The following is a 17,008-nucleotide window of genomic DNA, read 5'->3' on the forward strand; positions in this document are numbered from 1 at the left end:
TGGGACCAGATGCCATGATCTTAGTTTTCTGAATGTTGAGCTTTAAGCCAACTTTTTCACTAGTCATGGCCAAATACACAGTAACCTAATTCCTCAAATTATGAGACCATCTAATAAGATTTAAAATATAAATGTAGCAGGTTGAAAGATGCATTGTACATTTTCATTGTATTATGAAAGCCAAGTGTGTTGGGAATTGCTCTTAGGTGCCTGAGCATGCCTGGAGATGACTGTTTTGAACTCCTTCACGGCTAAGTAACTGGTAATGTAGTTAGAAAACTAGGTTAAGCCAGTCTTCGATTGTTGGTTGGCTGACATCATGTTTGTTTTTGAACTCTGATCTTCCTAAAACGTTGGTCATAATGTCATTTTATGAAAAATTTATGAAGTGTGTAGAACGTTGCTATGTTGACTGTGAAACCAAATGATATTTCTCCTTCCCATAGTTGCAAGACATTTTTCTCACAAGGAAAAAAAACAGTTCATTTCACCTTTTCCTTAAGAATCACAGACCTATTTGACAACTGCCCCCCACCCCCTGAGTAGAATATTATCTGGCAACTTTGAAGTACATGGTTCAAATGGAATTACTCTAATAACAGTGCATGCAAGGTCCATGTGGGTATGTCTCATCTAACTTGATTATTCTCCTTAGATTCAAAATTATAGCCTGCAAATTGAAAATTATATATAGCTTTTGCAAGGCGAGACCATAATTCTAGGCTTGTACCATTTTTTTTCAATCCCAATAAATCACCTTCAAAGTAGGCCTGACACTCAACTGTCTTCTAACGTCCAGGAGAGCCCAAAGTCACCCATTTGACAAAGTACCGCTGTTTAGGTTCCCAGCAAACTTGAGACTCCTTTGAGAATTTTCTCACGTTTCTCTTATACCTGGGAAATATGCTGCAGGCCAGTATTGACTTTCTGCCTGCAGAGTCAATATATTACCTGTGCAGGTCCCTCCAAATTAGGCTTGCCTCCTTCACATCCCAGAAAAGGTCAGGGTAAATGCACATCAGAACATGATAGCTGTAGGCGTCCCATGATAATTATGTTTACTGTGCCTACTTTATGTCTAAGATAGCCTACTAGCTTCTTGAACTATCTTTTAGAGCAAAGATTTACACGTTGTGGGTCACAGTACACTGGTGAGTCTCCTTGCAGTATTTTAGAGTGAAGTGAGATGGGATGGGATGGGATGGATTGGAATGGACTAGAATAGGGTAGGAGAGAATAGGAAATATCAAAGGGGACAGGGGAATAGAAGACATGGAGAGGTTCATTTTCAATAAAGGTTCATCAGGAACTTTTGAGTGATAGTTTGGATGTGAGTGTGCACAGTAAAAGCAGCCCTCCAATCTGGGTGATCTTCATATTTCACTGGAGATGATGAATTTGGTCAGGATGGCTAAAGTGAAGAACCTGGCACGTCACTGAGTTGACATACACAGAGTCTAGCCTGCTGCAGCAAACATGTGCCACTGTGTCTGGGGACTATGGCCAGGGGGCTTAGAGTGGATTCCCTGTTGTCCAGGTGGGTTCTCAAGAGCTCTTCTGGGAATGTGTTGAAGTACGAAGGAAATTCTAAAATAGAACCAAGTATAGGACTAAGTGACCAAAGATTAGGAATACAAACTACCTGAATGAAGTAGGGAGCATTTCTTTGAACAGTTTACAAATCCTGATCTCTAAGTCTGTTGTTGTCTGTTCCAGCCACAGTATCCTAATGCTGACTTGCCAGCTTTGTGAAGAATGTGCCCTGTTATCTTCTATGACATTAGGTTTATTTGCTAAAAACACTGGTGGGTGACTGTACATTGTATCTTAACCCTTGTTAAGAAAACTCAAGAGCACATTTAATATTTTCTCACCAGGGAATGGATCAGATCAATGAAATTTCTTGGCCTTCAAGTATCTGTTCATTTCAGAATAAAGGCCCATATTTTAGAAATAAGACCTTTTGATGCCTTCTTTTCAATTACCTCTTTTTCTAATTTAAAAATGATGCGTGCTTATCGTTGGAAATAGACCCATAAATGTCTTAAATCCACATTATTTCACAGTTGTCTTCCTTGTTTTACATTGATGAGTTTGTTTTAGTTGCACATCCAAATTGTTAGACTCAGAAGGTCAGTGAGGTAAAATTAAAGCAAGTACTTTAGAAGATTGTAAACACAGAATAAATTTTCAGCTTCATGTAAATGAGGTGTGATTTCCATAATAAAGCCGTAATCGTCACTGGTGCATAGCAATAAAGCCAAGGCTGCAATTACAAAGAAAAGAGATAATTCAGCACCATACTTTCTTTAAAAATAGCAATGAAATTCATTGAAGTCATATTTTACACTAAAAAATAATGAGATTTTGTGTATTCTCAGTGGAAGCTACTAACTGCCATAAGTAGACTTTTCTAATGATAGTAATACTAAATGACAAATGTACTGGCTGAGTTTTTGTTTGTTTTTTTACTTTCCACAAGTAACTTCTTTCACTAAAATCTTTTCAGATCGCTTTGTTTTTCACATTAGTGATTCTTGCTAATTTAAGTATTTTAAGTATTTCAAGGATTAATTTTTTTTCCTCCCTCATTGTGGAACTTTATCTTGACACAAGCTTGTCTTTTTTATTAATAGTATAGCTTTCAAAAAATAGTAGTAAAATATGCATAACTTAAAATTCACCATTCTATTTCTAAGTGTACAGTTCAGTAGCAATAAGTGCATTCACAGTGCTGTGCAACCATCACCACCGTCTATTTTCAGAACTTCTCATCATCCCAAACATAAACTCTGTACCCATTAAGCAATAACACCCTCATCCCCCCACCCCCACCCGCCCCAGCTCCCGGTAACCTCTATTCTATGCTTTGTCTCTGAATGTGCCTATTCTAGGCACTTCGTGTACGTGGAATCTTACAGTATTTGTACTTTTGTGTCTGATTCATTTTACTTAACATGTTTTCATGGTTCATTCACGTTGTAGCCTATGTCAGAATTTCACCCCTTTTTAAGGCTGAGCAATATTTCATTGCACGTACATATCACGTTTTGTTTTTCTGTTCACCTGTTGAGGGACTTTTGGGTTGTCTCCACCTTTAGGATAGTGTGAATGGTGCTGCCATGAATACTGATGTACAAATCTCTGAGTCCTTGTTTTCAGTTATTTTGAGCATATACCTAGGAGTGAAATTTCTAGACTATATAGTAATTGTATTTTTAACATTCTGAAGTACCACCAAACCATTTTCCACAGCAGCTGCACCATATTTCATGCTTACCACCAAGGCACCAGGGTTCCAATTGCTCCACATCTTTGTCAACACTTGTAGTATTCTAAATATCGACAAGAGCCATCTTAGTGAGTATTCATAGTACCTTATTGTGGGTTTAATTTGCTTTTCCTTAGTGACTAGTGATGTTGATCATCTTTGTCTGTGCTCAGTGGCCATTTGTTTATCTTTCGGGGAGAAATATCTCTTTAAATCCATTGCCCATTTTGGAATTGGGTTCTTTGGTTTCTGTTGAGTTGTAAGGGTGTTTATATATTCTGGGTAGCACTGTCTTTTTACAGAAAAACATTTGTTTCTTTGTTTATTATTGGCTGTGCCAGGTCTCGATTGTGCCATGGGGGATCTTCTGTCTTTGCTTCAGCTTGTAGGATCTTTAATTGCAGCACGCAGGATCTTCAGCTGTGGCATGATCTCTTTGTTGCAGCATGTGGGAGCTAGATCCCTGACCAGGGATCGAACCTTGCCCCCTGCATTGGAAGCATGGAGTCTTAGCCTCTGGACCACCAGGGGAGTCTAAACAGTCTTAATCTAGATACCATTATTCCATGGGCCCCGTACTGTGTTTTAAGGGTTTCCTTTTATTGAGAACATTGGAATGATTCTGTTTTCTATTAAGGAATTCACTCCTAAATGTAACTTGTTAACATTGCCTTTTATAAATGGCTACATCGGTAAGCAGGGCTTACACAGCCAACAGAAAAGTTACTAGCCTTTCACCAAATGTGAAGTATCAGCTTAGGAAATACTTAACTAAACGCTGTTCATTAAAAGAGCATTCATTTTCAGTTTGCCAAGTGGATTTCATAGGAGCTTTTAAACAGAAAGAAGCGTGTCCCCTCCACTTTCATTACCATCTCCCACTCTCACACCCCTTCTTTTGATCACTGTTACTCTTGACCCCATGGGCTTCCCAGGTGGCGCGTGTGGTAAAGAACCCTCCTACTAATGCAGGATACACAGGTTCGATTCCTGGGTCAGGAAGATCCCCTGGAGAAGGAAATGACAATCCACTCCAGTATTCTTGTGTTGAGAATCCCATGGACAGAGGAGCCTGGTGGGCTATGGTCCATGGGATCACAAAGAGTCAGACACAGCTGAGCAACTAACACAACACACTCCTCTTGACCCCAGAAAGGTGAAAGGTACCTCCTTTAGGTTAACCATAAAGCCGATGAAGCATACATTTTAGGGCCTCTTAACTTGCATTGGCCCCTTCCAAGATCTTCTAACTATGCTTTGGAAATTTTTATTTCTTAAAGAAACTTTTCAGAGTTTTATAAACTTCAGGCCCACAGAATCCAGATTTCCCTCTGGATATGTTTCTTTTTTTTTTTTTTTTTTTTTTTTTTTTATTTTATTTTTAAACTTTACATAACTGTATTAGATTTGCCAAATATCAAAATGAATCCGCCACAGGTATGGATATGTTTCTTCCATCTGAAATCAGGTCTGGATCATGGTTGCACTGCCGGAAAAGCAGGCAAGGGTCTTCTGTTCGGTATGCTGAGTTATTTACGACTGGCTTTCTTTCCGTGCAGTTTCTGATCCGGAGTGCCAAGCTACCACACTTTTCTGCAGAGTTCCAGAAAAACATGAGCTCTGGGTGTTTCTTGCCAGCCCCGGTATGCTCTTTTGGCTTGTGCACTGAGCTTTATCAGCACACAGCGCTCGTCTGGCTCTCGGCACTCACACAAACATGCAGGGCAGATTCTGAAAATTTGGTTTGTCGCTGTTCATGCAAAATATGCACGTCCTTTTGTTCTGTGCACCGAGCCAGAAATAGAATCTTGTAGTTGCACAGTGAGAGCAAAGAAGGCAACTGCCAGACTAATACCTAACCTTTGAAAACTTTCATAAGCACAGCTTAGGCAGTTTCCTAAATATTAGGGTATCTCGTCAGAAGCACAAATGAGTCTTCTGGGCTTTATCAAATTGTATGACTTCATTAAGCAAAAATAATTTTTTTTAAAAAAGGCTAAATAAACCTTAATATATTCACTCCTGTCCTATGGTAAGGCATTAATGACAAAAGGACTATTCATCTGTAAATTATGTTGCGTTATATTATTATTTGCTCTGTGTAGTGGTAATAGATAATTGACATTTTTTCCGTGAAAAGAATATCTCACAAGATGTCATCATGGTCTCAAAAAAAAAAAAGCTCATGTTCCTTCTTCCCTGCTTTTTCTTCTCTCTTCTGGAACTATTCTGTCCTAATGCCATTAGTCTGTACAGAGCAAGGTATGCACCCACTGGAAGGTGTCCAGGGTGGAGTGTCCCAGCCCATCATTGTGAGGGGGCATCCGTGTGAATGGTGGGGTGTACTCACAAGGCTCCTGAGAACCTGAGTGGGTTTGGGGGGGCCATCTGTGCCAGGGACGGAAGACAGCAGTGGGAGATTGGTTGCAATCAACTCGAGCTGATCAAATAGGTAAATATTTTAGGAATAATGAGGAGTACGTTGCTTACCAATAGAGAAAGAAATTAAAATACAGAGAGAGAAATTACAGTTAACCTTGTGGCATTGGACTGGAACTGAAAGTATTGGTATAAAAGGATGTTTTTAATTATACAGAGGTAGATATAGATATAGGGGTGTGTGTGTGTGTACACGCATGCGTGCACACACACGCACAGACATGTATGCTCTAGCTCTGAGAGGACTTAGGAACAGCAGCAATCCAACACCAAAGACTATACGCAGCCCCGGACCTTGGTTTCTAAACACCCTTCTACTAAAAGAAACCAGGACTGTGGCAGGGAAAGTATGAGATGAACTTGAAATGTCTTGTTGGGTCAGAAGCAAGGAAATGCTCCCAGAACGATGACCTGACAGAAGTCACAGAAACCATCTTGAAGGGGCTCCCATTAATCAGACTTAGGACAATTTGAACATCAAAATAAACAGGTAGTAGTATAAGGGCTACAATCCAAGGAGTCTCAAAAGTCGGACATGACTTAGCAATTAAGCAACAAAGTATACCATAACCCATTACATTGAGAATCTATGAATCTATATGATAAAAATAAATGAATAAATCAAATATTTGATAAGTGAAAGAATATTTACCTAGTTCCTAAGTGATGCCTTACAAGATACATACTAATTACAAAGGAAAAAGGACTAACTCTATAGTGGAGGACTCGTGCAGGCACTACCTTAATCAAGTGGCCAAAATGAACAGCCTAAATAATGGGAAAAATTGAATTATTGTGGAAACCAATAGAATGCTGTAAAAAGAACCCAGCATCACTTCTGTGATTTCTGGCTAAGTTTATAATCTAAATCATGAGACAATATCAAATTCAAATTTAAGGATGCTCTACAAGACAGACTTCCCAGGTAAGGTCAGTGGTAAAGAATCTGCCTGCCAAGCAGGAGGTGTAGTTTCGATTCCTGGGTCAGGAAGATCCCCTGGAGAAGGAAGTAGCAACCCACTCCAGCATTCTTGTCTGGAAAATCCCATGGACAGAGGAGCCTGGTGGGCTGTAGTCTATAGGGTCAGAGAGCAGTTGGACATGACTTAGCGACTAAGCAACAACAAGATCTGATTCACTTTCCAAATCTTATATGGCTTTCCATTTACATATTATTATCTCCTCTTTTAAGATTATTATTCTAAATCCCAAATATCAGACATAAAGTAGAAAGGGTAATGAAATCCTTTGACCCACAAGAAATCTGTTCTGGGAACTGTCAAAACAAATTTCATGATAAAATAATGGTAGAATAAACTTACTCTTGACAGTAGTGAATCAGTCACTTCATCTTTGCTGTGAACCACAGCTATAAAGCTTGGTGTCCACTCAGTCAGAAAAAAAGGGATGAATACATATGTTTCCATTACATACAAACAAGTTCATTAATGTTTCAAAACGTTAGACTAGGCTGCTGTAATTTTGGAAGCACGCTGCTGCCTGCCATTTTCTGATGGAGAGCACTTGTGAGCAGGTTTATATACCGGGCCTTTCCCGGGATCGAAATGTGAGTGCGTCTCCGGCGCTTCCTGAACAGGCCAGCAGGTGGTAGTCTAGGAGAGGAACAGGTCTCATCCTTCTCCAGCCTTGGAGGGCAGAGAGAGAACAGAAAGAATGTAGACTCAGCAATGTTCCCTCCTTTTCTCTGGAATCCCTAAGAATGGGATTTCCAAGGTTGTTCTTGCAAAACAGGTACTTGGGCACAGAGGGTATCTCCAGGAAGGAGCTAAATATAATTTTGTGTATGTGTATGATTATGGAGTATTCTCAAGTTCAAAAATTCTTTTTCTTTTATGGTGTCTAGAAATTCCACTGGTTTTGTATCTCTTTGCCCTGATTTCGATGACATGGCTTTGGGGAGGCCTGCACATGGCTTACAGACACTTCTGGATGTTGGTTCTGTTCGTCATTTTCAACAGCCTGCAGGTAAGCCTCATGGTTGGGTTACAGCACACACGGGTCCTAGTGAACACAAGGCGTGGAGTTTCAACATAAAGGAATCAAGCATCCACAGAGAGGTGAATTCTTATGCACAAAACATCACGAAGAGTGTTAGATCAAAGTGGTAAAGATTGTGTTAAACTTTTTTAACATCTTAAATATGGCTGGGCTTCTAACTTGCTGCTGCTGCTGCTACTAAGTCGCTTCAGTTGTATCTGACTCTGTGCAACCCTATAGACAGCAGCCCACCAGGCTCCCCCGTCCCTGGGATTCTCCAGGAAAGAACACAGGAGTGGGTTGCCATTTCCTTCTCCAATGTGTGAAAAGTGAAAGTGAAGTTGCTCAGTCATGTCCAACTCTTAGCGACCCCATGGACTGCAGCCTATCAGGCTCCTCCATCCGTGGGACTTTCCAGGCAAGAGTACCGGAGTGGGTTGCCATTGTCTTATCCGTCTAACTTGCTGGTTATACAAATAGAAAGACATAAAATCTTTTTACCCTCCTTCATTTTGACAACACCTAAGTAACTACAAAAACATGTTTCTTTTTCAGCAGGATTGATGTTTATAAACTTTACAGATGGCAGCTATCTAGGGCACATGCATATATTTGGACTGGGTTTGTGTCTAAAAATTAAATCAGCTGAGAGTGAAATAACAATGATGGTCAAGCAGTTCCCTATTAAGTCTGATACTTGGTGTTTTGGTTCACTGAAAATGATTGACATCCTCCAAGTCTGGCAATGCCTAGCTTAAGTTAGCTTTGTGAGCATGTTTGGATAGCATAACTAGGAATTATATAACTAACAAAAATTAAAACTGACTTTTTTGTGCTTTTGTTAAATGGAAAAAAAGTTGCACCCTGAAATTAGCAAATGGAACAAATGAACTCTTTTTTTTTTTCTTATTTTCCAAAGTAAAAAGATTTGTCTGTAGACTAAAGCAGTCTCTTGAATTTATCAAGGATTTCTCTAAACAGCCCTTGTTTGGATCACCATCTTATAAAAAAACCTCTGTAGAGAAAGTATTAGGATTATAACACACAACTGAAGTGTGACTCAAACCATATTTAAGTTTGCTTTTTCTGAGACAGGTTCATTAATGAGATCATATTTAACAAGGCGGTGCCTAATCAGATCAGCATATCAATTTAGGGAGGGGAAAAATACAAAGTAGCTTAAACATTTGGAATCGGGTTGATACAAGTAGACATACAGACATCTCTCAATGGAGTTATAATTGAGTACCCAGTACTGGCACAGTGATGCCCCTGCTACCATTGTGAGGACGAAGATGACGGCCCTGCTCCTCTAGGGTCTGATGATTCAGGGAGCAAGCAAACAATTAGCTGTAAGGGTATACTGTGGCAGGTGCCATGTAAACACAGTGTTATGAGAGCAAAGTGGAGGACTTGTTTACTCCTGCCCGGGCTAGTGTTTGAGCTGAGCCCCAGAGGTTAGCCACTCAGGTCAGAGGCCCTGTCTTGGTCAGCTTTGAATCCCTGGGCCTAAGAAAACTAATACCAAAGTCTACACTGCCAGCCTACAGGCGTGTGTTGCTTGGTGAGCGCACAATGGTACACGGGACAGGGTTTAAAAAATTTTTTAATGTTTTCTCAATTTTAAAATTTCACATCAAAACCCAAATGTCTGGCTTTTCTTTAATGGCAGTCTTTGTATGGCAGCAATTTTTAAGTCCTGAGTAGACGTTGCCCTCTTTGGATGAGGCCTGTGACCTAATTATACTCGATATATCTCATTCATTTTACCTGCTCCTAGTTAGTGTCACCTTTGTGTGTCAGTCGCTTAGTCGTGTCCAACTCTTTGCAACCCCTTGGACTGTAGCCCGTGAGGCCCCTCTGTCCATGGGATTCTCCAGGCAAGAATACTGGAGTGGGTTGCCATTTCCTTCTCCAGGGGATGTTCCCAACCCAGGGATTGAACCTGGGTCTCCTGCATTGCAGGCAGATTCTTTACCATCTGAGCTATAGGGAAGTCCAATAAGTGACAAGTAGACAGAGTTGGGTATTTCAGGCAGAGAGTACAGTGTTAGACTAGGCTGCAGAACAGAAACGTGGTTAGTCTTGCCTACATGTGGGGAAGGAAGAAAGGTTATGCAGCTAGAAAAGTTGTGGTGGGAGAGGAGACAGAAGGCTGGGTTGTCTTAATTGCCATGTTTCCATGCTCAGAATGGGATGATAAACTTCAGCCTTTAGGTAAAGGGAAACCGTCAAAGTTGAGTTTTTTGTTTTTTAAATTGGGGCATTTTTAAAAATTTGGGATAGGAATGACATGCTCATACCTACTCTTTAGAAGGATAGATGGAAATGTTTAGGAGGGTGTTGGAAAGCAGAGTGCTCCAGGCAGGAAAGCTCTTGTCATATTCCAGCCTATACTGTTCGGGAGTGCGCCTGAGAATAGAGATAGGTGGCAGCTTTGAGAATATTATAGAGATAAACATTGATGCTATTTGGTTTCGCCACTTAAATGTAGGAGTTGGGGGCTCCCCAGGTGGCGCCAATGATAAAGAACCTACCTGCCAACACAGTTGACGTAAGAGACCCAAGTTCGATCCTTGGATCAGGGAGATTCTCTGGAGGAGGGCATGGTAACCCACTCCAGTATTCTTGCCTGGAGAATCCCATGAACAGAGGAGCCTGGCAGGCTGCAGTCCATAGGGTCACACAGAGTCAGATACGACTGAAGTGACTTAGCATGCACCGGGTGTTAGAGAGCCACGTCTCCTAGCGATCCTCACTCAGGTACATGGCTGGGCACTGACTCCTTTGGTCAACATGGAAATTACATCAGGAGAAAGTCCTGGGGAATATGCAGTGGAGTTGGTGAGATTTGGGAGACTTTGGTAAAACTAACCAATGTTTTAGTAAGCAGGCTAATGAAAGAGAATCAAGATACAGTGGTTCGGAACTTGTGGGAAAAAAGAACGCTTCAAAAGAAGACCCCTAACTCTGTCCAGTTAGCAGAGAAGTGAAATAGGATAAGAAGAGGGCAGTGTGGTCCAGTGCCCTGGTCCCCGAACTGGAGTGTCAGCAGAGGCACACGGAGGACTTGTTAAGACGCAGATGGTAGGCCCCACACCCAGCGTTTCTGATACAGTAGGTCAGGGTGGGCCTGAGAATCTGCATTTCTGACAGTTCTGGGTAATGCGGACGCAGCTACTCTGGAAATCAGTTTGAGAACCACTGGTTCAAGTAAGTGCGACTGCAACTCCACAGCCTGCTATCTGGTTGACTTCAGCTGAGTCACAGGTATTTACTCAGTTCTACTTTCTTCATCTATGAAAAGAGAATAAAGACCATTCAAGACTACAGTGTGATTGAAGTAAATAGCATAATGTGTGTAAAGCACACAGTACCTCATACATAAAGAACAGGGTTTTAGTTGCGGCTCCCTTCTGTCCTCTAAGTGCCTCCTCAACCAAATTTCAGTATAAAGGGCAGTCATCAGTCTTTCTCTTTGGAGAAAGAGCAGAAACTAGCTAGTTCTCTAGGAGAAGGCAATGGCACCCCACTCCACCCCACCCCACCCCAGTACTCTCGCCTGGAAAATCCCATGGATGGAGGAGCCTGGTGGGCTACAGTCCATAGGGTCGCTAAGAGTCAGACATGACTGAGCGACTTCACTTTCACTTTTCACTTTCATGCATTGGAGAAGGAAATGGCAACCCACTCCAGTGTTCTTTCCTGGAGAATCCCAGGGATGGGGGACCCTGGTGGGCTGCCGTCTATGGGGTCACACAGAGTCGGACACGACTGAAGCGACTTAGCAGCAGCAGCAGTAGCAGCAGGGTTTTTTTGTTTCTTTGTGTTATTCAAGACGTTTAATGGAGAAAGCAATAGCTTAGGAAGGAAGGTTGGCTGGTGCAAAGGACATTTGGGAGTTTGGTTTTCTTGTGAAAAGAACTAATGTAGAAGAAGGTACTGAAAACCAGAGGAAAGACTCATTGCCTTGGCAAGATCAGGGACAGGGCAGGGAGAACAGAAGAGATACACGGTCTGTCTGAGGGAGGCGCAGACGGGTTTCTTTCTCCGAGGCTCAGGAAAGAAGGAAGGACAGGAGTACCCGAGAAACTATTCTGGAGCTGAAATTGTGAAAAGCTGGAGTTTGTATCCAGTGCTCTCTCTTATTTCTGAAAGGCAAACAGCAAGGACATTTGTTGAGAGGAATGGCTTAAAAGCTTGAGGTAAAAATAGTAAAAGGTAAGGAGCAGGTTCTAGGCAGGATGTAAATAGCAAACTATGGTGAGTTGGAAGATGGTCAAGGCATGACTGTCTAGAACTTGGTGGGCTTCAGGTTGGACACCTGATTGTAATTCAGCAGTTAATTACATAAATTATGCCCTGAGATGAAAATGGTAGCCATTGTAACCTCTCCAGCAACACACACAAGGAAAAGGTTTATTAAGCTGTTATGGAGGGTGGAGGTTTGGTAGTAAAGGAGGATGGTTGAGCATTGAACTGTATTTCATGAGAAGATATAAAAGGAATTGTTATGGTTTCTTTCTTTGAGGAACTGAAAACAAGCTAAGTATAAGCAATAACTAAAAATATTTCAAACGCCTGTTTAATGAGCTTCCTTCCATCTCTGTGGCACCACTGAAGCTATGACTTTGTATCACTGATGCTGGGTATCTGGAGCTTTGGCACATTCCTAGTACCAGTGCTGAGTCAGAGCTAAAATGAGCACCTGTGAAGAAACACTTGGAAAACATGGTTTCTCTAGGGTTTATTAAGGTTCATTTAATGTATTAACTATCTCATGTCTTCACCTTGGGCATTTGCATGGTATATGGCTATATAGTAGTAAATGTATTCCATGAAAACGTAACAATTTTTTTTTTTTTTTTTACTGAACTTTGTATTTTCTTATTGGCTTTTGTCAACACCTGTGACCACAGAAGTATATTATGTATCTTACACTTGGCTTTTATATTTTGCTCAGAGGTTATTACTGCCTCACTTTTTAATCCAGTTTATTATGTTAGCTTAATCCAGTTTATTATGTCAGTTTATCCACTTTATTATATTCAGGTGCTCTGAAACTGATGGATGGAGGTATATTTCTATAATATTCTGATTTTTGATGTATATTATTGGATACAATTTTAAAAAGAAAACCTGATTACTTGAAATATTATCAGAAATTTCTCGATCACTTTCTCAAGATTCAGGGTTGAACGTCCAAACTTCTGTTTGAGCATTTTAAGAAAATGTATATGATATACTTTCTAAAGAGTGATGGATGTCAATGCAAAAATGATATTAAAAAAGTTATTCTATATATGTCAACTGTTATTTTTATCGTTTTTCCTTAAACTCTAAGACATTTTTTTCCCCAAGAGCTTAACTTTAATTCATTTTTAAATTTTATATGTGTGTGTTATTTACATCTTCTTGATAAAAAAAAAATTAAACTGTTTAGTATCAAGAGTGAGCAGAGCATAGAGAATGAAGGGGGAAATGTCCTCTAAGTTTATTCCCTAGGATTTTTTTTTTTAATTCTAGGGGTTTCTTGTTAGCATGTCAGAATGTTTATGGTATCTGTTTTTTTTTCCACTTCCCTATGATGTGCTTGATGTGTGAATGTAAGGTGAACACATCCTGATTCTCAGGGAATATACTACGAAAGACTTAAATTACCCTCACCCTAGGTCACTGATTATCTGAAAACCAATCATAGGGTGACAGGTCCTCTGGCCATGCCTGAGTCATGAGCAGATGCTAACGGTGGAAAGATGTGTTGCTCTCACAAAAACCACATGAAATGGAATTCCCACCAGAAGAAAAGAGTCTCTTACCAATAGAATGGTAACAGGGCTAGGAGACCAAAGTAACACATGTCCACTAAGCATATTTCTATATTTTCTTGTTCACAGATGTAAGGTCAGACAAGGCCAAGTACAGCTGCTGTCAAACTATTAGAAAACTTAGTCAGCGTGACACTGGTATATTACGAATATCCTTAGGATCCACTGTAAACCAAATGTGTCTACATTGTCCACAGAAAGTTATAAAGGACTGTATTTAATATTTTTCTTAGTTCTCTTATCCATTAATTTGATAATTTATATTTTTAAAAGCTGAAAGTTGAGCTTATGATTTCTTTTTATATAATTATATTTATTTTTAGTTGATTGATGATTGCTTTACAATATTGGTATGCTTTCTGTCATACATCAACTTGAATTAGCCATAGGTAGACATATGTCCCCAGCCTCTTGAGCCTCCCTCCCACCTCCCACCCTCTCCCACACCTCTAGGTTGTTACAGAAGCCCAGTTTGAGTTCCCTGAGTCATACAGCAAATTCCCATTGGCTATTTTACATATGTTAGCGTGTATGCTTCCATGCCGCTCTCTCCATATATCTCACCCTCTCCTTCCTCTCCCCAACCCTTGTCCATCAGTCTGTTCTCTACATCTACGTCTCCACTGCTGCCCTGCAAATAGGTTCATCAGTACCATCTTTCTAGATTCCATATATGTGCATTACTATATGATATTTCTTTCTCTCTTTCTGACTTACTTCACTCTGTATAATATTCTCTAGGTTCATCCACCTCATTAGAACCAACTCAGATGTGTTCCTTTTTATGGATGAGTAGTATTTCATTGTATCTATGTACCATAGCTTCTTTATACATCCGTCTATCAATGGGCATCTAGGTTGCTTCCATGTCCTAGCTATTGTAAATACTGATGCAATGAACATTGGAGTACATATATCTTTTTCCATTTTGGTTTCCTTAGAGTATATGCCTAGAAGTGGTATTGCTGGGTCGTATGGGAAATGGATGGGGAAACAGTGGAAACAGTGTCAGAATTTATTTTGGGGGGGCTCCAAAATCACTGCAGATGGTGATTGCAGCCATGAAATTAAAAGATGCTTACTCCTTAGAAGGAATGTTATGACCAACCTAGATAGCATATTCAAAACCAGAGACACTACTTTGCCAACAAAGGTCCATCTAGTCAAGGCTATGGTTTTTCCAGTCGTCATGTAGGGATGTGAGAGTTGGACTGTGAAGAAAGCTGAGCACCGAAGAATTGATGCTTTTGAACTGTGGTGTTGGAGAAGACTCTTGAGAGTCCCTTGGACTGCAAGGAGATCCAACCAGTCCATCCTAAAGGAGACCAGTCCTGGGTGTTCATTGGAAGGACTGATGCTGAAGCTGAAACTCCAGTACTTTGGCTACCTCATATGAAGTGTTAACTCACTGGAAAAGCCCCTGATGCTGGGAGGGATTGGGGGCAGGAGGAGAAGGGGATGACAGAGGATGAGATGGCTGGATGGCATCACTGACTCGATGGACATGAGTTTGGGTAAACTCTGGGAGTTGGTGATGGACAGGGAGGCCTGGCGTGCTGCGATTCATGGGGTCACAAAGAGTCGGACACGACTGAGTGACTGAACTGAACTGAACTGATGGTAGTTTTATTCCTAGTTTTTTAAGGAATCTTCATACTGTCTTCCATAGTGGCTGTATCAAGTTATGTTCCCACTAGCAGTGCAAGATGGAGAGGGCAATGGCACCCCACTCCAGTACTCTTGCCTAGAAAATCCCATGGACGGAGGAGCCTGGTAGGCTGCAGTCCATGGGGTCGCTGACACGACTGAGTGACTTCTCTTTCACTTTTCACTTTCATGCATTGGAGAGGGAAATGGCAGCCCATTCCAGTGTTCTTGCCTGGATAATCCCAGGGACAGGAAGCCTGGTGGGCTGCCGTCTATGGGATCGCACAGTCGGACACGACTAAAGCGACGCAGCAGCAGCAGCAGTGCAAGAGGGTTCCCTTTCTCCAAACCCTCTCCAGCACTTGTTGTTTGTTGATTGCTTGATGATGGCCGTTCAAACCAGTGTGAGGTGATACTTCATTGTAGTTTTGATTTGCGTTCAGTTGCTCAGTCATGTCCAACTCTTTGTGACCCCCTAGACTATATAGCCCATGGAATTCTCCAGACCAGAATACTGGAGTGGGTAGCCTTTCCCTTCTCCAGCAGATCTTCCCAACCCAGGAATTGAACCAGGGTCCCCTGCACTGTAGGCAGATTCTTAACTAGCTGAGCTATCAGGGAAGCTTTTCTGGTAGAGCTTATCATTTCTAAGTAGAATTGTGCTGAAAGTTATAGGTGACAACTTTCTTAAAATCTTTAGTCCAAGCTATATCCACATTTGTGTAAACCATTAAAGGAAGTAATTACTAAGTTTGATACTCTGCTGTATCACTAGTAGAACCCTATTAATCATTATACTGTTGAAACAGCTACTGTCTAAACCCCCTGCAAGTGTTCCAGGGGACCTGCCAGCTGAAAGGCTCATGCTTGGCTAGACAGAGAGCCTCCAGCAACTGCTCCAGCGCTAGTCCTACGATCTGAGGGGTTGGTACCTATGCCGCACTCTAAACACTGTTTGCATCGCACCTAGAATAACTGTGTTCTAAAATACATTTCTATTTTTAACCTGAACCACTCAGCTTCAAACTTAAACACCGCGTATATTCCAGGCTTCTCTAGGGCTCTCCCATTTACACAGTCAAAATTTCACCGACTGATAATCTTCTTATCAAGGGAACCCTGAGTAAGATAATGAGGGTAGCCAGCAGTAAAGAGGCATGAGCTTCTTGGAGATGGCAAAAAATAAGTTTTGGGAGCTGATTCATATACAGAGAAGAACCTTTCCAAAAGCTGAAATGCATTCTTCTTGGAATGCATAAGTTGGCAAGGGAGCAGAACTTTACATAGAATGGGGATATGACACTTCTCAGTATGAGTTATGAGACCACATTCTTCAGAGCCTTACTTGACTGTCTGTAACTGACTTAAACTTGTTCGTTTATGCGAGCATCTGGTCTCGAGATGCTCCCTGGCAGTTTTTGAGTCATTCCCTATTTCAGAGAAGGCAGTTACAACATGGAATTTGTAGCTAAAAATATATAGCCTGTATTCAAATTTAAGGTCAGCTGGTTAAAATCATTTTCATTCCTAGTCCCACATCTTAAACAGCTAAATGGCTAGGGAAATAAGTGCCTCGTTCTCAGAGGTGGGAACCGTTTCTCATACATTTTAGAAAAGATAATTGTTCTTTGGTGGCCACTCAAGTGCCTTGAACACATAAAACATTTTCCTTCTACTGAAAAATAGTGTTTCTTTTCTTTTTCTCCCTTTTCTTTCCCTCCCTCCTTCATTCCTTCCCTCTCTGTCTGCCTTCTTTCCTCTATTCTTTTCTTGTGTGTCTCTGTGTTAGCTGCTCAGTTGTGTCTGACTCTTTGAAACCCCATGG

At 41.1% G+C, this 17,008-nt stretch overlaps 1 protein-coding gene across 1 annotated transcript in view; it reads left to right on the forward strand.

Moving 5' to 3' along the window:
• Positions 1–17,008, forward strand: part of ADGRV1 (adhesion G protein-coupled receptor V1) — a 538,620-nt gene that overhangs the window by 460,733 nt on the left and 60,879 nt on the right. The window contains exon 87 of the mRNA XM_055564426.1: positions 7,575–7,696. Coding sequence (XP_055420401.1) covers positions 7,575–7,696 — 122 coding nt within the window. The remainder of the gene's footprint in view (positions 1–7,574; positions 7,697–17,008) is intronic.

This window comes from Bubalus kerabau, chromosome 1 (genome assembly GCF_029407905.1).
Source record: "Bubalus kerabau isolate K-KA32 ecotype Philippines breed swamp buffalo chromosome 1, PCC_UOA_SB_1v2, whole genome shotgun sequence".
NCBI classification, from domain to species: Eukaryota; Metazoa; Chordata; class Mammalia; order Artiodactyla; family Bovidae; genus Bubalus; species Bubalus kerabau.